The sequence below is a fragment of the Ambystoma mexicanum genome, chromosome 8, assembly GCF_040938575.1.
Source record: "Ambystoma mexicanum isolate Mex_15411 chromosome 8, UKY_AmexF1_1, whole genome shotgun sequence".
Lineage (NCBI taxonomy): Eukaryota > Metazoa > Chordata > Amphibia > Caudata > Ambystomatidae > Ambystoma > Ambystoma mexicanum.
Window position 1 is genome coordinate 1,665,790,901 of NC_090929.1, and position 24,044 is coordinate 1,665,814,944.

General features: G+C 44.3%; 1 protein-coding gene across 3 annotated transcripts in view; it reads left to right on the forward strand.

The window, feature by feature from the left end:
* The window catches only part of INPP5F (inositol polyphosphate-5-phosphatase F), a 2,244,937-nt gene that overhangs the window by 2,154,008 nt on the left and 66,885 nt on the right, over positions 1–24,044 (forward strand). For all 3 annotated transcript variants that reach the window (XR_011268751.1, XM_069611942.1, XM_069611944.1), the window contains one exon: positions 8,866–8,953. Coding sequence is in view for 2 of the 3 variants with exons in the window: in XM_069611942.1 (XP_069468043.1) it covers positions 8,866–8,953 (88 nt within the window). In the remaining variant the exon portion in view is untranslated. The remainder of the gene's footprint in view (positions 1–8,865; positions 8,954–24,044) is intronic.

Here is a 24,044-nt window from a genome sequence, read left to right on the forward strand (position 1 = left end):
ATTGTGGGTCCAATTGTAGCATGGGCCAGTTTTTTTTGATGGCTTTCTTAATTCTTGTGCTCTGGACCGAGTAGGTGGTAACATATACCAGTGTTTCTCGAGATTTTGTTGGTTTCGGTACTAGACCTGCCCCTGCACATTTTACGAGTCGATTTTCCCATTGTTCACGATTACTGTTGGCAGATACCGTCCTCCGGTCAACGTGGGCGCTATTTCAAGGGTTTCCACCAGCTTATGATGATCGCTCAATACTGTCCTTTTGATGATATATTTTTTGCACTCAGCGAACAGATCTTTTGTTAGAAATACATAGTCAATGGTAGAACCCTGCATCCTCCTCCTCCAAGTTGCTTCTGGAGAAACATCCCCCTTGATGTTGCCGTTGATCATGAAGAGATTCCATTCTTTTAGGAATGAGAGTCACAATCGGCCATTTTGTGTCGGTTCCTTCCAGTGCTATTTAGCTGTGTTCTTATACTTTCAAGTCCCCAGTGAGATTTAAGCTTTCTGCTCTGTGATGGATCCCTATCTGAGTCAGAACCGGAGCTAAACACCCCAGAAAGATAAGAAGAACTGAGGTAGCAGGCTTTCGGTTGATATTTATCAATAGCACCTTTCAACTTTTTTATCCCTGAATGTAGTTTTTATTGCCAGGATCCCGGGAATTCATCACTTACTGTCTCGAGCCCAGAGAAGATTGAGTTTCTCAGGGCAAGTAATTACTCCCTGGCTGGTTTTGCTTTTTCTTGGTTCAAGGCTAGCTGTTCTATTACTGTAAAGCCATCTACCTTTACAGTTTGCCTCAACCAGGTCTCTTGTAGGGCTATTATATCAGGTTCTCCAAAAATCTCCTCTATACTTTCCTCATTTTTAAATGAACTAGAGCCCCTCGTGTTCCAACGTAGCCATTTTAGCTCACGTCGGACTAAAGTGAGGCATCTGCCAGTCCCAGTTTATGGAAGACCTGAGAGATTATCTCGGGTACATGCAACCAAGCATTTTGGGGCTCTGCCAAAAATTGCTGCGACTTTAGCAAACCCTTATTCTCTGTCACATGGAGATATGTCCTTTTTGAAGATGGCAAACTTTCTTGCAACCCTTTTCTTTCCTGAGCATAAATAGGGGTGCTTGACGGCCCTCCCTGCTTAAAGAAGGGTTCTGCTGATACCTCAATGCAATGAAGATTTCTTTGGATGCTTGGTTCTATATTTCATTCTTTTAGGAATGAGAGTCACAATCGGCCATTTTGTGTCGGTTCCTTCCAGTGCTATTTAGCTGTGTTCTTATACATTCAAGTCCCCAGTGAGATTTAAGCTTTCTGCTCTGTGATGGATCCCTATCTGAGTCAGAACCTGAGCTAAACACCCCAGAAAGACAGGAAGAACTGAGGTAGCAGGCTTTCGGTTGATATTTATCAATAGCACCTTTCAACTTTTTTATCCCTGAATGTAGTTTTTATTGCCAGGATCCCGGGAATTCATCACTTGCTGTCTCGAGCCCAGAGAAGATTGAGTTTCTCAGGGCCAGTAATTACTCCCTGGCTGGTTTTGCTTTTTCTTGGTTCAAGGCTAGCTGTTCTATTACTGTAAAGCCATCTACCTTTACAGTTTGCCTCAACCAGGTCTCTTGTAGGGCTATTATATCAGGTTCTCCAAAAATCTCCTCTATACTTTCCTCCTTTTTAAATGAACTAGAGCCCCTCGTGTTCCAACGTAGCCATTTTAGCTCACGTCGGACTAAAGTGAGGCCTCTGCCAGTCCCAGTTTATGGAAGACCTGAGAGATTATCTCAGGTACATGCAACCAAGCATTTTGGGGCTCTGCCAAAAATTGCTGCGACTTTAGCAAACCCTTATTCTCTGTCACATGGAGATATGTCCTTTTTGAAGATGGCAAACTTTCTTGCAACCCTTTTCTTTCCTGAGCATAAATAGGGGTGCTTGACGGCCCTCCCTGCTTAAAGAAGGGTTCTGCTGATACCTCAATGCAATGAAGATTTCCTTGGATGCTTGGTTCTATATTTACTTTTCAGATTTATCAACAATGCCTGCCTGTTCGATTAGCGGTTGCCCTTCGAAGACCCATGTGAAATCTGAAGGCACTACAATGCATGTATTCCCGAAAACTGTTGATCGAATAAGAGAATGGGTCAGACATTGCGGATATCCACTGGATGAGCTGGAAAGTAGAGTCCAACAAGTCTTACAGGACAAGAGGGGTGATCGATACCGCATCTACAGCCGGCACTTTTCCTTGGACATGTACACAACATCTTGGGTAACAAAGAAGAATAAACGGCGAACGGCACGGAAATTGCTCGAAAACGCTATTCCCACTCTATTCGTCCACATTCCGCCACCGGTGAGTCAAGTGTCCGGATTTAGCTTTAGGACTTGCGGTAGTGTGTAGGTAGCCGAACGGATTAATTGATATTGTAGGTGTTCTATCCCTTGTAATAATTTCGATATTGATATGAGTGTATAGTTTTTTGAATAATGACATTTATCAATATATTCTTTTTCGATTTCATAACCCACAAACGCAATGTATATATATGGGAACAGGGAACTGTGCTGTATTGAGCATTTTTCAAGTATTCTGTCGCCTTACATGGCTATTTTTAATATTGGCATTTCATTATCAATCATTAATTTACCTTTACAACTTCTTGACTATCCCTTGAATCTGAAGCAAGAACATTCTACATCCTTGACGTGGTCGCAGTTATCAACCACTTCTAGCGCGTATCAGGTAATCTTACTAGGCTAATCCACTACAGACTTGTTTTATGCATGTCAAGTAATAGTTTTATTTTATTGTGTAATTATTTTACCGAATGTTTGGTTAGTGCTTTCCAATTGATATACACCTTAGTTATCGTCCACTGGTGTTTGTTTTCAGTTATAATTAGTGTTATCCATACTAATGCAAATACTGTCTTTCAGGGAGATGCTGAAGCGTCCGCCACATCTACAACATTTCTAGATGTTCTTCACCAGCAGGAGGTATGGATACTGACGGCTCCATCGAGCGTCATCATCAGAGCTGGAATTCTTGTCGTTTGATTGTTCTACACAATGTTTAATTCGTGGTTAGCCGTTGATATGTACCTTTGCTGTCGACCCCAGGTGTGTGTTATGTTTTCACTATTGTAATCCTCACTAATGCAAGTACTATGTTTCAGGTAGTTGATGGAGCGTCAACCCCTGCACTTGATGCAGAGCCTGACATTCAAGTAATTCCAGGGGAAGTGGAAGCGGGACTATGCGTATACGAATCGGCGCAACAGCTTTCGGAAGTGCGCACTACATTTGCAACATCCATAGATATTCTTCAGCAGCACGAGGTATGGATAATGACAGCTCCATCATGCGTGATCATATAACATGATTCCATTTGCTATACTTTCTTCCCTATTAACGCGAGTGCTGTGCTTCAGGGAGACGACGAAGCTTCCACTACAATCACAACATCCAATTTAGATGATGCAGATGTAAATAAATCGGAGAAATAAGTCGATGAAATTTGATCATATTTAGATTTTCCTTGATTCTTTTGGACAATGCATCATTTGCGGTTATCTCTTTATATGTACCTGTGCGTTCGACCGCAAGTGTGTGTTATGTTTCCAATATTGAAAAGCATACTAATGCAAGTACTGTGTTTCAGGGAGATGCGGATGCCTCCTCTCCAATACAACCATTCATGGCAGTCCATGCAGAGCCAGAGGTATGGATACTGACAGTTCCATCGAAATAGATCATCACTGGTCGAATACTTGTCGTTTGATTGTTGCACACAATGTTTAAATCATGTTTGGCTTGAGATGTACCTGTGTGTTCGTCCTCACGTGTGTTTTATGCTAACAATATTTTGATACATAGTAATGAAAGTTACTATGTTTCAGGGAGACGATGGAGCCTCATTCCGTGCTGTCTATGCGGATACAGAAAATATAGTCGTTGCAGCGCAAGAGGAAGGGAGGACATGCGGAAACGAATCGGAGCTACAGCGTGCAGATGTTGAAGGTCGAGTCAAAAAAGTTGCAAAGAAAAAAAAACAAAAAAAGGCTAGTTACAAACAGTTCATAACTTTAAAAAAATGTTTGTGCTGGGGACTATTTTATGTTTTTTTCCAGTCAATTCTACTACACTCCATCTTGTGTTTAAACTGAACATCCCTTTTCCAATCTCTCCTCCAGTTACCCGTGGGTGTCAGAACTATACATACACAGACAGTGAAGCGAATGAGAGATGTGGCTTGCCAGACCTTGTACACTATGGAGGAACTATTAATTGAGGCGAGGCGTGTTCAGGCTCGAGATGCTCATGTCCAATGGCCAGAACATGAATTAACTGTGTTTGGAGACTACAGCAAAGTTGCATTGGACCATAGCTACAGTGTGACCGCACCACCACAAGAAGATGTTATTGAATGTATTGAAGATAGCTCTGAAGTAGTTGCAGATCAATTCACACAATCTACACCCGCCAAAAATTTGCCACCAAAAAACCTGTCGACATTGTTGTGTTCTCCTATCAATGTTGAAGTAATAGATGTCGAAATGACAGAGAATGAAACAGCCGCAGCATCCATAGACGCATCAGAACTTGATATCAGCGATATTACTTTTCAATGTGTTGAAATCTCCACAACGTCACAGGCCGAAACAACGTTGACGCAGGATGACAGTCTAATGAAAGAGAGCAAATACATTGTATTCGACAGTTGTTTGATGGAAATTATAAGTATGCTGAAATGTGTGCATTCCATTAGAGGGAAAGTATGTGGGAAGCCATTGATTAATGTGACTCGTCAAATAAAAGGCAGTAACGTCAAAATAAATGCCGCCTGTAGATTAAATCATAGGTTCTCATGGTCTGCACAACCGATGCTGGGGAAACTGCCAGCAGGCAATCTACTGTGTGCAGCTGCATCAATTTTTAGTGGCTCCAGTTTTAGAAAGTTAGAGGCTTTCTTTCAGTTTGTGGGACTACATTTCATTTCTAAAGCGCTGTACTACATATACCAACATGATTATCTTTTTCCGGCCATTAGTGATGCTTGGAATATTTAACAATTGTCTCTAGCAAGTACATTCGAAGGCAAACGATTCAGGCTAGCCGGCAATGGACAGTGCGACAGCCCTGGATTTTCTGCCAAGTACTGCACCTACCACTTTCAGAACATGGATAGTAAGAAAATTGTGAGTTCGGTGGTCGTGCAGGTAACACAATGTACATCGTCAGTGGCCATGGAGAAACTAGGATTTATAAAATCAGTGGAATAACTACAATCAAGGGGAATGCACATCGACCTCATAGCCACGGATAGACACGTTTCAATTGCCAAGACAATGAGAGAGCAGTTCCCACATATTAAACATCAATTTGACGTATGGCATCTTGCTAAATCAATCAATAAGAAAATCTCGGCTGCAGGAGAAAAAAAAGGTTTTGAAAGTATTTTGCAGTGGTCACATTCTATCACCAACCATCTTTGGTGGAGCTCAAAAACTTGTGAAGGGTCAGTGGAAATACTACTTGAAAAATGGCACTGATACACCACTGTACCAACGTTCACCGCTGGACAGCAAATCAACATTTCCACCAATGTGAACATGGCCCTTTGTCCCCAGAGGAGGCACGGAAGAAGAAGTGGTTGATTCCATCTTCACCGACACACAAAGCCATTGAGAAGATTGTTTTCGACAAAACTCTATCAAGAGATTTGAGAGGACTGACCGAATTCTGTCACACAGGAGATTTGGAGGTGTTCCCCAATATGTGCCTAAAGTACAGGCCAAAGCGCTTGCATTTTAGCTTTCGGGGCATGAAACATCGCACTCTACTAGCGGTCTTGGCCCATAACAGCAATGTCGGACGTGAACAATCTAGGACTAGGGGTAAAGTAAGGATGCCTCGCTACACTAAGGTATTTTCAAAACGAAGTAAGCAATGGGTGATCAAACCAGTCTATGATGAAATGCAGTTCGACTTTGTGAAAGGCCTTATTGTTGCTGTGTTAGAGAAGCACAGATATGGAATTTTGGATGTTTCTGTGCAGAGCAGTGATCCATTGCCACCGAACATTGTGACTGTGCCATGCCCACCCGAAGCACAGCTGATTGTGAAGTACAAATCCCGGTTTAAATAATTGCAATACGATTGTCTTTTTGTAAATAAATGCTATTGTACAGTGTACCTGTGAACCTAACCCCTACCTTCACCATCATGGGTGGCGAACAAGCTGGGTGTCATCTTTGAATTCTCTCTATTCACCTCATATATGTGTATGTATATATTTTTCTCATGTCTCATCTTATGTAAATGTAAATGCTGCGCACTGTTAATGGAGGGGAGGCTTGCGTATCGCAAATAATAAAACAAACAAATAAACAATAAATCTCACTTTTAACTAAACTCCTGTGGTACTTTATACTTTCCCTGACCTTCCGCCAAAAATTAAATGTCTCAATTTGGGCTGCAGAGCTCGCAGACAACGAGGACAAAATTGGGGCACTTAGAACGCGCCAGCCAAGCGGGCCGTGGCATTTGGGAGAGAAGCCAGTTCGCATTTGCACATTGAGGCGCACTACATAGACGGATTCTACACTTCAAGTTCTCACAGATGCCTATACTACGTGATGTTGCAAATAAAGAATGCGAAGGACAGCGGCTTTGATTTTCAGCTCGCGCCCAGATGAGGCCCACAAGTCGCACTGGAAGTATAAGGGTCTATTGTTTTTTGACCTTGAGACAGGGACCTTGACGAAAGAACTACATTTGAAGGGGGTGCGCAATAACCTAAGAGACGGTAAGACAGAAAATTCAGAAACTAGACCGAGTTTCATTTTAGTTCAGGATACGAAAAATCGTTGTCAAGAGCACGGTCCGTTTTACAGACTGCATTACGAAGAGACACAATGGAAATTTCAAATATAATGTAAGTAAACCTTTACACGCTTTTATACCGGAATGAAGATTTAATGAATGGATGCATGAATGAATGAAGAGCTAGGAAAAGCAAGTAAAACGTGTTCGTAGTGGGCACATGGGCATGCAGGTCCACTGGCCTCACCGATCTCGGTCCTTGGCCCAGCCACTTTTCCCTGCACTGCCTACCTGCACTACGGGACTGTCTCTGTATCCTTCAGCCCCTCCTCCCGGCATTTACCTTGCACTGCCACCAGCTGGCCCTATTATTTAATTTGTATTCAACTAACCATGTACAGCCCTTCCCCATGCGCGATCAGAAAGACACCTGGCCTAGTAGGATCGTTGTCTGTCTGCCCTTGTTCCCCACCTGCCTCGTCGCGCCTAGAAACACTTGAGTATAGGCGCGTTACAACTGCCATATCATATATCATATCATTCCTAACGCATGTAGACTAACTGTCGTTTATCATTGTGTGTTGGCCTCCATTTATTTCATTACTTTTCGCATTGATTTTAGAGCCGAACATACTCCATTGAACTATCCTTGCAAGCAAATAGTTTCTGATCGGCTGTAATAAATAAAATAAGTAATATTAATGAAGATCGGCTGGCGAGACTAATTATAATTTTTTTGTTTTCATAACAGGTATTTGCTCCCCTTCTGCTACTGCCATCGGTTTGAGACACCAGCAGATGGCTTTTACAGTAGACACCTGCAGCTTCGTGTGAACAACTGGAGCACACTGACAATTTTATGGGACGATCGCCAAGGGCCCACATGCCCTTACGCTGTACTAGTGGCTAGAAGCAACATATCAACCTTTACGATGGACTAGTGCCTAGTTGATAGAACAGCCTTGCGGTTCACCGTTCTTCCAAAGTGCTGCTTTTAACGAAAAGCAACACCCTGTGTACCATGGCGGATACAGATAAAAGAAAATAAATGGCTTTTGGAGTTCATATGGCAATTGCTGAATATTCTCTAAACATTTAATGTAAAATAAATGTACTTTACCAAATGTACTGTGTTGCTGTTTGATTTTAAAGTACAGTTTCATATTCCGAATTGTGGCGCGCTGTGTTGTGAGATGGTCTGTGTTGGTTTACGGGTTCTGTGTGGAGTCGCGTAGAAGACGACTGGGCGCGTTTGCCTACGCAGCACAGTAACGTCACGGAGAGAGGCGGGGAATATGAATGTTTTGATAATGTCAGGCTCAGGGGCGGGGGATTTGATTTAGTGCCGCAAAAGCAGGTCAGCCAGGGCGATGGGGGAAAAGATAGGATTATCAGAAAATGGCGGCTCCCTGGTGCTTGTTTTCGCATGCGTTTAATGGATGAAAACTCGGATAAGGTCCATAGGAAAGTTTTCTAAAATCGAGCCACTTAGGCTTAAAAAAAACATGGCCGACCCGTAGGGACAATAACATTTTTTTACTAGACCATGCCTTTAATTGTTTCAAGATGCTTTCCAGCATGAAAAAAAAATCAAATTCATCCTTTCACAAAACCTTGCATTTTCAAACATGTTAAGGCTTGGCTGGTTTCATGTTAGGAACCAGGGCTCATTTAAATCTTAGCTGCCTTCATCGACAGTCCTTTTGACAGCTTTAAATATGCAGTTTGGACTGCTCTGATATGAAATTGCAAGCCCAATAATGAAATCCCTAAGAGACCAAGGCTTGCCTTCATAGCGAACAGTTGGCACTTGTGATCTTGTCTGCAAATAGCCAAATAAAGTCCTTTTCAGAATATAACTTTGACTTATTCTTTGTGTCTTCAAAAAGTTGAACCCCACCACTCCCCGCACAGATTGTGTTGTGTGTAACTGGATGCACAAAGGTGTGTCCTCAGCATTCATTTTCTGACTCATGGAGCTTAAAGAGACTTTTAATATAAATTAACTTCTGTTCTGTACACTTTAATTTCAGATACCCTACAGTGTATTGCTGAAATGCTGAAGATCACTAAACAAGCACTCGAGTTAGACGTGCCCATCATAGAGAAGAAACTGGAGAGGTGAGGGCATTTTGTCTAAGCATTTAAAAGCCAAATGACTGTACTTGAGAGCAACAGTTGGCTATGCAGATATGCGCTACTTGTCATAGTCGTTTGTAACCTCAGATGACACATGTTGTTGCCTTTGCCATAATACGATCGACTGGACATCGCTTGAACGTATGTACTTTTCTTTTTTTCTAGCACCACTTTTCCAAAAACAGAAACAAAAACATCCCCTATAGCAGTGGTGGAGATCTTGAAATGGCACTTTCAACCATTGTTTGTTTAAAATACAGGAGGTGTATTCCACTGCGCATCTAGTCACAATAATAGATTATACAACAAAAATCACAGCTCAAATGTTCAATAAACAGTTTCTCTCGCATTGCAGTTGCACATTAGTTACTGTTTAGACTTTAGCCTTACCTTATACGTGTTGGTTATTTAATGACATTTCTGTCTAAGCTTCCTTTTACGTCCCTAAGCACCTTTGTTTGTGTTATAGAAATCCTTGTTGATTTTCAATCCCAATTCTCCCCTATCCAGTAAAGAAATAAGAAGCTGTACTGTTTGTGTGGTACTCCCAGACCGATTTCTGCTGATTGCAGCAGGGGAACCAATCGTCCCATCCATAACAGGAACTGCATATGAAGGTTTCTAAATATATCCAAGCGGATAACAGAGGAAGGTCAGAGACTACTAAACACTCTAAATCCGGCGAGAAATCGTCAAGGGTACCATCTAGAGAACCTTCTCCGATACCTCAGAAAAAGAGCAAGTCGACAAGCCTATCGGTGCATAAATCGATTCTCCGATACCTCCGAAAAAGAGCAAGTCGACAAGCCTATCGGTGCATAAATCGAAGGCAACGCCAGACAAAATGGCAGCAAGTTACAAACCTACATCGACACCAGTGTCAAAGGTTTTGTCGACCCTATTCTCGACGACACCTTTGTCTAAGGCACCTTCGACTTTATCGAAGCCAGCATCGACAACATAGACATCATCGACGCCTCTGTCATAGACTGAGTCGATTCCTGTAGCGTCATCGATGCCATTGGCGATACCAATGCCAAAGTCTTCTAGGCCTCAACCCATGGGTATGGTTTATACCCATTTGCCAAGGAAAGACTTTTTCAAGTCAATGACTTCTATTTATGAAGGAGCAATCCTCTGAGGAGGATTCTACCCCATTGAAATATGGAACAAAGAACGTCCCTGAGGAGCTGGTTGACCCAGAATCAAAGATGTCTGACTGCCTCCAATGAGCTAGTGGCATAGACACTTCACCTGAATTGGAGTTTGACAAACCTGACCCAGCTGATCATGCTGATTCAGCATACAGGGATATTATGAATAGGGTTGTGGATTTCATGGGCTGGAGCAGGAATTCTCCTGTCTAAGAACAAGATGACATGACAGATATTCTGATCCTGGGTCCTCAGAAGGATCCAGTACTGCCTTTTCACACAGCCCTTCAAAGGAAGGTCATGTCCGACTGGGAAACTCCATAATCTGGACCTGCGGTAAACAAAGGTTTTGTCAGAAAATATAGACCCTCGTTCTCTGATCCAGACTATTCAACCAAGCACCCTAAGTCTGAAAGCTTAGTGGTCCAAGCAGCTACATCCGGCGGATGTCGGGAATCATCATTCCTGACATCTGCCGGCAGGCGGAAGAACCGGCCTGTGACGAAGGCTGTGATAAAGGCCCTATTTGCCCCAATATCTCCCTCAAGTGTTCCTCATCAGAGGTGGAGAGGGCAGGAGCCCCCCACCAGCCCCAGAAACACCCATCGCCTTGTGGTGCTGTGTCCTATTTGCAACCGTTACCCCAGATGATTACCGTCGACACGGATCTTCGTGCTGCTTGCTTGCCACAGTATTTTTGGGTGAGCCCATCGTATCTGATCACCCTATCTTTGCCCACCCAGCTCTGCCAGCCACCTGATCCGACCTACAGCCTTTGTTTATAGAGAATTGCCCGTTCTCGCATGCCGGATCCACCCTGCCTGGTCCAGAAATGGCAGGCGTGAAACGGCGTGAAAGGGAGGCTTGTTAGGCCCATCGCCTAGCAACACACGAATCCTCAATCCCGACATCCGCTGGCAGGCGGAAGAGCCGGCCTGTGACAAAGGCTGTGATAAAAGCCCTGTTTGCCAGAGGGAGCCAGGAGCCTTTGCACATATCGTCGATCCGGAACATTGTTTATGTATGCTACTTGGGATCAAGTCAACATACAGGTAATGCTTAATTTACCAAAATACGGCTGACACTGACTACTAAGGCCCACCCACTCACTCAGGTGAGCAAAACTGTTGCTAGATCTCCATAACAAAATTAAACCGGCTGCCCTACGCTGTCTATTGCCACTGTTTTAAATGGTTCATATCAGTCGCTACGAGAACAGTTCACCGTACATTGTTATTAGAATTAGCCCTACTGTTAACAATTAAATTAGCCTCCACTAGGAATGCTGCCAAAACCCATATTGTACTGCAATGTTAAACTTGTCTCTCTGCACCAACTGTTGCATCCTGGCCCTGGCCTTTTTATCAGCACTATGAATATGTTTGCATTTTGATTTAGCCTAGCATCACAGTTGTCACCAAATCGTATCCTGCCTTACTGTTTGCATTTTTTTAATATGCCTGGAACCTGACCCTGCCTATCACTATAGAAGTGGCCTGAATGCATTGTGAATCCAATCTAGCCCATTTGCACCAAAGGGCGTCCTGCTTAATGCCTGCATCTTGAATGCAACAGCAATCTGATCTAGCTTGCCCCACCTTCAGCACTTGAATATGTCTGCAACCTGATTTAGCACATTGTTGCAGTTGCTTCCTAATGTATAATACACAATGATTACAAATGAGCCTATTTGCACCAAATAGTACCCTGCCCTACGATTAGTAATTTAAACTAGCCCATCACTATAGTTGTCATTCTATTGCATAGCAAATTGTTTGGTTCATCATTATAGCCATAGTGTAATACTACGACACTATTTGACCTCCGGGGCATTATTTACGCTACTGTGTTAAACATAGTCGCTTTAGGTGCCTTACTAGCACTTAACTCCATTAGCCAGTCTCACGAGACCATCTACCTTAACAGCACCAGACTGCAATACTACTAACATGGCAGCTACTCTGGGTGATACACCCATAATATCTCAATCCAACAAATTGGCCCATCTACAACTGTTAAGTAACTTGGATCACCCCTGGGGCTCACCCAATTCTAATAGACTTTGCAGTACAGATCCCAGAAATATTAGGCTCTGCTCAAGACTCTCCAAACTATTTGAACCGCTTGCTAGTGCAATGACCAACACAAACCTTAAGAGAAAAAGCCTACATAGTAGTCAAACTACCACTACGGAAAAGCCTACTCCTATGATCTCACCCTTTCCCACGATGCACTACCCCATCTACAAAAAATTTCAACAGATTAAGCCCCTTACTGCATCACCTGATGTTGGAGCTACTAACTGTACTGTAGCCTTGACACAGACTTTAGGGGGGCATTAATAAATGGCAGATTCTTAGTCGCAGAAATATCCGACCTTATACTGGCAGAAAACTACGACTTTCTTGCCATCACTGAATCATGGCTTCATGCAGCAGCAGGTCCTGCCCTTATGTTAGCAGTTCCTGACGGCTACATTTCTTAGAGCAGACAGATGTAAGGCGCGAGGAGGAGGAATAGCTCTCATTGCTAAATCTAATCCATCCATGAGACTAGCCCCCTCCCCAGACATTACATTTTGTGAATCCCTCACCGCCAAACTGCCCATCACTAACTCCCAAACACTTACTATTCATCTCATATATAGGCCTCCTTTCGGTTCATTTGAGGAGGATATTTCCACCATTCTCTCTGACAAACTAAAAAACACCTTGCAAGTATTACTTTTCGGGGGATCTCAATCTTGGATTTAATGACCCTAAATACGAACAAGCATCTGTCATTGCTAACATCCTCTCGGAATCTGTCCTTACCCAGAGAGTGAATTTACCCACTCAGGACAAGGGGAGAATACTCGATTGGGTGGCAGATTATAACTGTAATGCCTCGATTACTGCCATAACCCCTCGGCTATGAACAGACCACCACCTTTTATCATTCACACTAGCAACTAAAAGGTCCACTTCCAAAAATATTCTATCTTCTCCTCCCACGTTAACAAGGAACAAAAAGAATATTGCGATAGATAAACTCCTACCCCTAATCCTACCCACTCTCATCTCATTACCTGATAGTACTGATCCTAATATGGTAGTTGATGAATATAACAAAATTATGACCGCAGCTCTAGACTCCATTGCCCCTCAAAAAATTTGAAAAAGTAAGCCCAATGTCCACCTTAACTCTTGGTTCACACCTCACCTGAAAACCTTGAGAATAGAAAAAAGAAAATGTGAAGTTTCATGGAGGCGATTACCCTCTGCTGAAAATAGAACTAACCTTATCATCATATCGTTACAAGAAAGAAATACTCTTGGCTAAACAAGAAACATACAATAATAGAATCTTGCAAACAAACTTGAGTACGAAGGAACCATTTGTAATTTGAAAAGAACTAGAAACTCCAATCCCAGTGCAAGACAACTCCCCTCCTTTTCCATACACCCGATTTCCCAACCTCCCAGTCAGGGACAGAGCCTGATTGCAAGCCCCTCTCAGATGTGTTATGGTAGCATTAAGGGAGGTTCTCCTACAGTATTTTGTTGGGGGATGATTTCATGAGGTAAAGATGCATAGCACCCCAGCGTAAGAAGTGGCGAGGAAAGTTGGTTTGTGCAGCGTGTTTTATGTTAGCCATGTGCACCAAGATTGGTTAAGGCACAGAATGGAGAATGGATCATAGTCCAAAGGAAAAAGGTGTTATTCAGGAGAGTTTTTATACCATCCTCTGTGAAGTACACCACAACTACTAACCCTAATGGGTGGGGGGCTAACACACCTGACAAGAAAGGGAACCCAAACCTCTCTTAAGGTGAGTAACGTGGACAGAGCGACGAGGCCTAATACTCAGGCAGGCGTATTAGGTTGACACAAAGGTACAATTAGCCCACATACATCTCTGGAAAATACACTTCATTGATATACTGAAAAAAGATATACTTGAAGTCACACATAGAAATCTTTTGTTCTTAAGGTATAATACACAGTATTAAAAAGATAACCCAATACATTATTTTAAAAAACACTATCGAAAAAAAACTTCCCTAACCCCAGTGTTATAAAACTGTTTTAATATTTCTGACCAGAGTAGTGGCTCTTTTTGAGAACCTGATATGTAAGGCCGTTTGGGCCTGCCGCTTTCGAGGATGAAGCCTTATGAATATCCTTGATTTCCACTTCCTCCAAGCATAGCTCCCACCCCTGATCTAGCGGCCTACAGTCTAGCTCACCCTTTGGTTTCTTAAATAGCCCTGTAAAATGGATTATCTATTCTCTCTCAGGGACCAGATTGCAAAGGGAGCTGTTGGACTCCGAGTCCAGCTTGTTTAGTACTGACCAAAAACTTCTCGGGTTTGACTGCGAGACCAACTTCTTCATTTGCTCCCCGTATCGTTGTTGGTGGATAGCTTTTTGACTCTTTGCCCAGGCTTTATATTTGTTTCTAAGCAACCTTACTTCACCATTATACTCTCCCTGGTTCAGAGCCAAAACGCATCCCTGCAGTACTCCTGCAACCACGTCAAAATAACTGATGCATTGTCCCTGCTCGCCATAGCGAACACAGGCCCTAGTACCCCCATGTACCAACCGCAGAACCCTCAGTAACCCACTTGGACACCCCAATGTTATTGTTTAAAAATGTTGGCCATAATATAAAATATATATATATATATACAAACCGTAAAAAGAAAAGTTCAAAAGTAAAGTGAGCAGCAAACTGCTCAAATGTTCTGCTTTTTTAGATCTTGCAGGCATCCATTTTGTATCCAGAGACCGTGTAAGCGGTTTCTTTAATTCAGTGCTCTGGCAGCAATAATCAGGCTAATCAGGCATGAGTCCCCTCCAGGGTGCTTGCGTTTGTTACTGCTGTTGGGGCAGAGAATTGAAACACATACACGTTCACAGGACAGCCAGTTTCAACGTGACCAGAGTCTTCCGGCTTTCGAATTCTTAAGGTTGCTCGGCCTCATGGCATCCTGCATTTTTCTGGTGCCAGAGGCCAGACTGAGGATGAGAACTCTTCAATGGTTTTTCAAGATGCAGTAGTCACAATTCTCAGGTAAGATGTTGGATCCCGTTCAGATTCCATTCTCGGTCTTGCAGGATCTTCTGTGGTGGGCCAGCGAAGGGAATCTGATGAAGGGGGAGCCGTTTTGGCAATGATGGCCAGAGGTGACGGTGGTGATGGACCGTTCCCTCACAGGATGGGGAGTTCATGCCAACGATCTGACCGTCAGCAGTCGTTGATCTTCGTCGGAGTCCAAATTCCACATCAGCCTGTTGGAGCTGAGGGCCATCAAGGTGGCCCTGAAGGCTTTTCTGCCTTCTGTGCTGGGGAAGAGTGTCCTGATCATGACGGACAACACAGTGGCCATGCAGTACCTCAACAAAAAAGGGGGGGTCACTCCCGCTGTGCAGAGGCGATGCAGCTTTGGTTCCGGGTGATACAGCAAGGAATATCTCTCTCGGCAGTTCATCTAGCCAGAGAGGAGAATGCGGCGGCGGATGCTCTGAGCAGGCATTGCAGTCTCCCACGAGTGGGAGTTGGCTCAGGAAGTCCTTCTGGAGATCTTTGCCCTTTGGATAACCCCTCAAGTGGATCTGTTTGCGACCAGTGCCAACCGGAAGTGCGAGAGATTTTGCTCGAGGGAATTTCCTCCGAGAGGAGCCTTAGGGGACACATTTGTCGTGGATTGGTCATTCCAACTTCTGTATGCGTTTCCTCTGGTCCCCGTCATTCCTCAGGTGCTAAGGAGGTTGCGGAGGTTCGGATCCCACATGATCCTCATTGCTCCGGATTGGGCCAGGAGAGCGTGTTACCCGGACCTTCTAGAAATGTCCATCTGCCCTCCACGCCATCTTCCCCACCGAGAGGATCGTCTGGCGCGCGAGGGGGTGTTCAGGTTCTCCATACAGAGGTCAAGACTCTTAACCTTCACGCTTGGTTTCTGAAAGGTTGAGATATAAGGATTGGGACCTCCCAGATGACGTGATGGAGGTGTTGCTTTCGGTCAGGCGGCCGGCAACCAAATCCCTGTACCGTTGCCGTTAGCGTAGGTTGTGCGACTGGAGCAGAGGAATCAATGACGATCATTTGCAGTGTTCCATTCCGATGGTTCTTTCTTTCTTGCTTTCTTTGGCCCACCCGGGTCTTCAAGTGGGTACCATTAAAGGTTACCTGGTGGCGCTGTCTATTTTCAAGCGCTCGTCTGAAGAATTTTCTTATTTTAAGATTCCTTTGATTTCCCAATTTCTAAAAGGGCTCACGAATGTGTTCCCACCGTCCCCGTTTCGGGTGCCGTTTTTGGATCTGAATTTGGTCTTGAAATTTCTGATGGGTGCTCCATTTGAACCACTGCACTCTTATCCTTTGAGACCCAATGGGGGTTTCCTGATAGAATTCATGGAGTCAATCTCTTCAAAATTATGGACATTCACGCATGAGCAGAACATGTCAAACCAATAACAGCTACAAAAACAATGGATTTGTTCAATTATTCATTAACTTAAATTTAGTATTTATACTTGTGAAAATTGAACCGCCCTGTGTTTCATAAGACAGGGCCTAGATGTATACACTTTAGAATTGTAGTATACACAGAGAAACCTCTGGCGTATGAACCTAATACCCAGAGTTCTTAGTTATTGCAAATAATTATTTTTTATTTTTAGTCTCTCACTTAATTCTTTGGTGGAAGAAAACTTGGCCTAGATTTTAATTTTGATACCAAGTCTTCCAATTTTAATCAAACACATTTTTTGCATTAATCTTTTCCTTTTGACCTGACTCAACTCAGGGATGCTTGCCTTTTGATACTCTTTTACTCCTATTCCTTTTTCCTTCCAGCACTGGGTTTCTGTTCACCGGCATTTTTGCCATTTCTAAGTCTGGCTCTTTACTATTCCTCCTAAACAGGAACGTGCAACGAGGTTCTTTACCTCATTTAGTGTACTTACATTTCATGTCTTGTATATCAAAATGTTCGTGTGTATATATAATTTTTCTTTTTTATGCAAATTACAGTGTGCCAATATCACATTAATAACCATTTACCAAAATGTTATGGCTGTTGTGGCATGTATTTTTTTGATTCATGCACAAATATGATGCAGATCGGGGAAGGAGTAGATACATCTGCCCCGACTAAAAAGGTATCTCACTAAGTTAGCAAATATTGAAGGTGAAGAATACCAGTTCTTATGCAGCGTTTATTGTTTCTTGTGTTATTGGGTGCTCAATTTGAACCACTGCACTCTTGTCCTTTGAGACTGTTTTCTTTCAGGACGGTTTTCTTTGTTGCAGTTGCATCTGCTCGCAGAGTGAGTGAATTGCAGGCACTTTCATCTAAGCCACCCTTTACATTGTTCCACGAAGATTGGGTTGTACTGAGGGTACGTCTGTCCTTCCTACCTAATGTAGTGTCTGAGTTTCATCTAAGCCAGAAAGTGGTACTTCCTGCTTTCTATCCTTACCCTCATCCTGGTAAGGAAGAGGATAGACTTCATAGGTTGGACGCTAGGAGAGCTTTGAGCTTTTATATCTCTAGGATGTCCAGGGTCAGAGTGGACGACCAGCTTTTTGTGGGATAGACTGGACACCGATTGGGACAGGCTGTTACTAAACAGACCTTGTCCAGGTGGATTATCCTCACCATTAATGAATGTTACAGATTGGCGGGCAAGGAACCTCCGTAGGGGTTGAGAGCTCACTCCACTAGGGGCGTGGTTACATCAACAGCCCTGCAGCGGGTAGTTCCTATTAAGAATATTTGTGATGCAGCAACATGGTCTTCCATCCACACCTTTGTCGAGCATTACTCCCTGGATACGCTCCATGGTCAGGATATGGCCTTTGGTAGAGCTGTGCTTTATTCTGCCATCTGATTGGGTATTCTAAATTCTTCTCCCTCCTCCATTCACTGATACTGCTTCAGCAGTCTGTCAAAGATGTGGAATACGTTGGAGGACACAATCCATTCGAAGAACAAGTTACTTATCAACTGGTAACTTTCTTTCGACTGGATGTTCCTCCAACGTATTCCACATCACCCTCCCAGCCTGCCCCACTGAAGAATTTCCTATGCTATTTCGGCTTGCATTCCCACAAGGCTATGTGCAGTCAAGCAGTCGTGGTGCACGAGCATGTTCCAGGTTATGGAGGATAAAACATAAACCAAGGCTACGGCGCTCTGCGTCCTATTTATAACATCCAGTAATGTCACCCTCGACGGGAGGTCTTCAAAGGACATCGACCCGACGCAGGACGCCCTCTGCCGAAAAGAATTCCGAAGCAGCACAGGGGCACCAGTAGCTCTATATATTCCACTCAGACATCATATCTGGAATCCTGGGTGGCAATGGCACTGAACAGAGCTGCAGTGTACCCAAAGATGCAGAAAGGTTTTATGAAGCCAGTCTGTGCTTGGGGGGTATTTCTAAGTTGAGGAATCTATGGGGAAGGAAGACCTATCCATCAAAAAGGATGTCACAAAAGGGAATGTGTTCTTTTCCAGCATCTGACCTTTCACAGATGCGTGTACTTTTTAATTTGCGACTATTTTCAGGCTAAATCCTGAACTATTTCTTACAGACTTGTGTATAGGCGCTTTACAAATGCCATATCATATAATATCATACCATACAGTCTCCATATAGAATCTTATCCACCTCATGCTCCTGACCTTCCCAGGTACCTGAATCCGAGTGCCTACTTTTACAATGTTTGTTAATAGAAGGAACACCCAAAGTGCTTTGAAAATGACCCTCTTAATTCACTGAACTTCTCAGCTGCACTGGCGATTTATTTTCCTTCAAGGTTGTTTATATAATTTTAGCCTTTCATTTTTTATTTCGAGTAACCATATAGTTAGGTCTTGGTGTCCGGGTGCAGCAGAACAAATTATAGGCCTGAACAAAATTGGGAGCAGGGTAGGTGTCACAGACGGCTTCAATAACTCACAGACTCTAAAGGATGTTCAAGGGTTTTTATTCTCAAAATAGTAAAAATCACTATTATTCTGGTCAGTGTGCGGACAGGATACTCTAATGGTCTTTCCTCTCTCAACCTCTAGAGGGATCCCTCCACCTTAACTCAGGCGTCCGTAAACCCCAGGTCTTCCAGCTGGCTAACGGTAGGTAACTGTTAGGGAGAATTCTCTGTTTAGGCTGAATTTTCTAACCTAGTGAGTCCCCCAGCAGCTTTGCTGGATTTTTGGGGTTTATTTTTTTCTCCTGCCAAGAGTGAGACTCTTTTACCCTCACTCTTGGACATGATTTCAGCGTGTTCCTTTGACTCTAGATGTGTTTAATGGGCTATGGGGTCTTTTACTCCATAGGGCTTCATGTGTTTTTGTGATGTGTTACACAGCACCCTCAGTGCAGTAACACAGGGGTGTCATAGTAACCCCCCAGTATAGACTCCATACCCTGGGACTGACTACTGTCTCCCAGGGCATGTAAAGTCACCATTGACTTTACTAGTCTTGAATTCTGAACAGAACCAGTACAAACCATCATATTGTGGACGTACTGGCCGGGGCAATTCGATTGCCCCGGGGTCTGTTATTCGAGGGGGCACGTCTCCGTCCCCCCTGATCGAGTTTTGGCTGGTGGCAGTGGATACTACTTTTTATATTCAACCGCGAATATTTCTCTATGGGATTTTCCCATTGTTCGAGACTATTATCTTTATTTATTTAATTACGATAGCCTCGAACATACCGCCGGTTTATTTAATTATTATTAATTCTCTGGTTGGTATTTTTTGCCAAAACCCGGTTAAAATGGCGTTTGTGTTCTCTTCTGTGACTCCAACCCAAGTCGAGCCGTTTGTTCCACTTTTTGGCGGGCATCTCCACAGAAGCCCTCCAAACTGGTGCCACTCTGTCTGGGTTACTTAGGAGGGGTGAAGGGGGATTTAGGCACCCTGGACTGAGTTGCCTAGGCAACTCAAGTCACACTCCGTCCTGATTGGCTCAAGTGGTGAGCCGGCCGGCTCACCACTTAGCATGTTTGAGTGACAGCTACGTTGAGTGAATGGGGGTTTTCTGCATAAAAGCAGGGCTTTGGGGACTGGAACTTCAGAAGTCGCCACAGGACCTAAGAATCTGACGAGGGAGAAGCTGAGCCGACCTGCCACGACGACACCACCGGTGGAGCCCTGCTGGACCGTCTCACCACTTTTCCCAACGACAGAGGAGATCTCCCGCCGGAGAGTCTTCTTCCTTAGACTGGTGGGGATAACCAGTTTCACCGTCTTTTCGCCTTCCCGACGCATCTCGTGGCCGCCTTGCCTGTGCCAAGCTCCCCGGCAACCAGAATGCCACGTTTTACCACGACCGCGAAATAAAGGGTAATGCCTTTAACCGGAAAACTCCGCAGCTGGTTTCTTCCCTGGCAGTGCAACGACCTTCATCTTTCCTCCAAGTCGAGATCTTCTCTTCCCCTGGACGACGCTGAGACTTGCACCCACTGCCAGGAACAACTGCCACCGCTGGAGGATCCTTCCCACTTAAGGTACCATGTTCCGCCTGGCTTCCCTTGCCACCGACTGTACGGGGTAGATTTAGCCCCCGGCTTTCGAACCTGGGTTAGCCTGGGACACCCTGGCTAAACTTTTCTGAGCCTCTCTAAACTCTTTTCGAACTCTCTGCAAGACTTTCAAAGCCTAGTGTAACTGTGGGATCTTGGGCGCATTTGTGCTCTGCTCTCTCTAAGAGTGGGCCCAGCCTATGGACTTTGGCTCACAAGTGACTTTTGCTCTTCTGCCTTGCTAAAAGTGTTCCTAAATCTTAGAGTGGTGTATCTTTCCATAGTCTGTCTTTTTCCCTCCCTTCTTCATGAACTTATTGGAGTGCCATCTATAGTTAAGCGCTCACCTCTTTCTGGAAATAAGTGGTGTTAACTAAGACTTGTCTGATAAGGAATAAGGGTTGTATATATTATAATAGTAAATGTGTTTAGAGTGTTTTACAATAAGAGTGCTGGAGTGTTTCAAATAGTGTGTTTTTAAATAAATAATTATATACTTTGATACCAAAGCTCTGGTCAGTGTTTGCTTGTGTTATTGTATCTGAGTGCCTATTGTGTATACTTTGCATACTGCCTAACTCTTCTTGAGGGAAATCTGACTGCTCAGCCACAGCTACCAGGTAAATCTGGGTGGTACAGACTGCTACCAAGTGGGTTTACTGCTAACACCTGTAGTCCTAAATCTTTTGCAGTGTTCCCAAAGGGAACTGCACAGGTTTCTGCCTAACAGTAACTTCTACTATCTGAGGGCATAAAGGCAAAAGGCCATATCTGGCTCCTTCGAGAGCACTTCTAGGGGTGGCCTAAACTTCCCTTCCCCATGTTTCCCAACAGGAAATATTTTCCTGTGCCGGTAACGGACACATGGACCGCTCTCTCGCGCACACCCTCCCTCTCTCTTCTTTCCTTGGTCCTGCTACTTCTTCCGCCTCACCCACTACTCTACTCTGGCTCATCCATCTCCCTTCCCCACCTTCTCGCACACCCTCTGGTCTTCTTTCTCTCCTTTTTGCCCTTCTGTCCCTCCAGTGTCTGCACTCTCTTCTTTCCTAAACTTTCTCATCCTGCTCTTCTCACTTATGCCCTCATCGCTCTCCTTATCCTTAACCTTTCCACATGCCTCACCTCTGTCCTACACACAGGCCCCCATCTACGCCTCTGTGCCCTAATCTTACCACACTCTCTGCCTATCTCGTCTAACTACGCCCCTCTTTTTTCTGCTTCACTCCGGCCTCACCTGTACTCCCACCTTGCACTCAATCTACACCCTCCTGCTATGAACTCACTCTCTCTCACGTTCACTCCAATTCCCCCTACACTTGTCTTGCTATATATCTTCTTTCTCACCTCTTAAACCCCCGGATCACAATACACTCAACTGGTATCACTCTCTCACAACCAATACCTCATCTGTACTTTACACCAACTCCAATACCTCAACTGTACTTTACACCAACTCCAATACCTCAACTGAACTGTCCGTCTGCTGCCTGGTCTCTTGGTCTTCCTCCATGCCTCCTGAACTCACCCCTCTAAAACACACTGTCTCTCATTTGCATTCCTTTTAAAGTGTTCTCTTCCTGGGTCTATCGCCTACTCCCCCTTCCATTAGTTGCAGCGCCCACCTGACTGTGGGACAATCTGTGATTATTATTTTTCAAGTGCTTGGTTACACAGGTGAAAAGCTTTAAAAAACCCTCTTACCCTCATTCTCTTTAAATACCCCATTTTGCTGGGATCAGCCAGGTGTGCAGACTTCTCGTTTTCCTTGTTCTTTTTATCATGTGCTTGTGTGCGTTGCTTCCAATATGGTTTGGGGAGAAATTCTCTTTCCCTCCTGCTCCCCTGCAGTCCCTTCTCACTTGTTGGTAGTGGGTAGGGTTGGTGTTCGAAGTCTCATCTCCTTTTGGCAAGAAAAATCCCAGTCGATTCCATTCCCATTTTCCATTCCATTCCCCTGGTTCCCGAATGGTTTTCTTGATTGTGCCCAGTTGCACTCTAGTGAACTGCAGTGTCCTGAATAAGCCATAAAAGAACTCTGGCAAGAACAAATACTGCAATGCATCGTGTGATAGAGGGTGATTCACACATTAACATTCAAGGCAAATGGGGGGGGGGGTTGGGGGTTTTAAGGGACTTGGTCCGACATTCTGCCCTTCCCGTCACTGGGATAGTGCTAGATCTGGCTTTCGGCCAGGTAGGTCCCTGCCGCAGGTCTGGGTGGAGGGGTGGGTCCCTGGTCCACCCGACAGGGTCCAGTTCCAGACCTTGACACATAGGACAACTGGTAGAGGTAACGGGATGTATATAAAAAAAAAAAAGAAAAGTGGAAACTGCAGTGCCTTGGGAGTAAGTGTGCATCGTGAAGGCAAAGGGCGAGTGTATAGAACAGTTGTTTGAAAAAGGAAATATGTGTTTTAAACAGAAGTGAGGTAGGCGCAGAATCTCCCTCCTCGCCTCAGTAAAGAGACAAATTATTCCTTCACTATCCACTCCCGCGTTGATCAGAGGGGTCAACCCGAGGATAGAGAAATTATTTAGTCCTTCTCCATCGGACCCGTTATACATCAGGGGCCACTCTGTACCAGACTCCTTAGTGGTGACAAATACCAGGAAGAGAGCAGGGGTCCCGCTGTCAACTAGCGAGGCAGCACCAGATAAAGAGGGTAAAAAATGGTATGCCTTAGGAAAGAGGATTACAGCCTCAGCTGCCTTTTCCGCAAGAATTGCCAACAACAACTCTTTGCTGGCAAGTTACGCAGATGCACAATGGAGCAAACTACGTAAGGACATTGAGGAGGTACCGGAACCCCTACGTACTCGCCTTCTAGCCACGGTGACTGAAGGGACCTTAGTCAACCAAAGCATCATAAAAAATACTCTGTATGCTGCAGAGACGGCTGGGCGTTCCCTAGTCCAAGGTATCCTACTCAAACGCCATGTATGGCTATGTAATTCAGGCTTTAAACCTGAAACACAAGCATCTCTTATTAACAAATCTATACAAGATGCAAACCTCTTTGGTAAGGCGGTGGATGAGGCACTAGAGACCGCAAAGAAGGAATTTGACACAATCAAGACACTAGATCAAATTTCAAGGCCTCCCAACAAACGTGGTTATGGCAACAAACGTTTTTTTTAGGCCAACGCCAGCAGCAACAACAACAGCAGCAATACTCTGCAAGTAACTGGTCCTCTAACCAAGGCACCAGTGTACAATATAACCAAAGAGGACAGCGTTGTGGCAAGGGAAGAGGTTGGGGCCCCACCCCTTGAGGTTCCCAAGCCACCAATACCAAATGACTCAAAGATTCGGGTCCCCTCCCATGCTTCGCCGGTCGGGGGCCGGTTAAAATCCTTTCTTCCAGCATGGGAGGGTATAACATCAG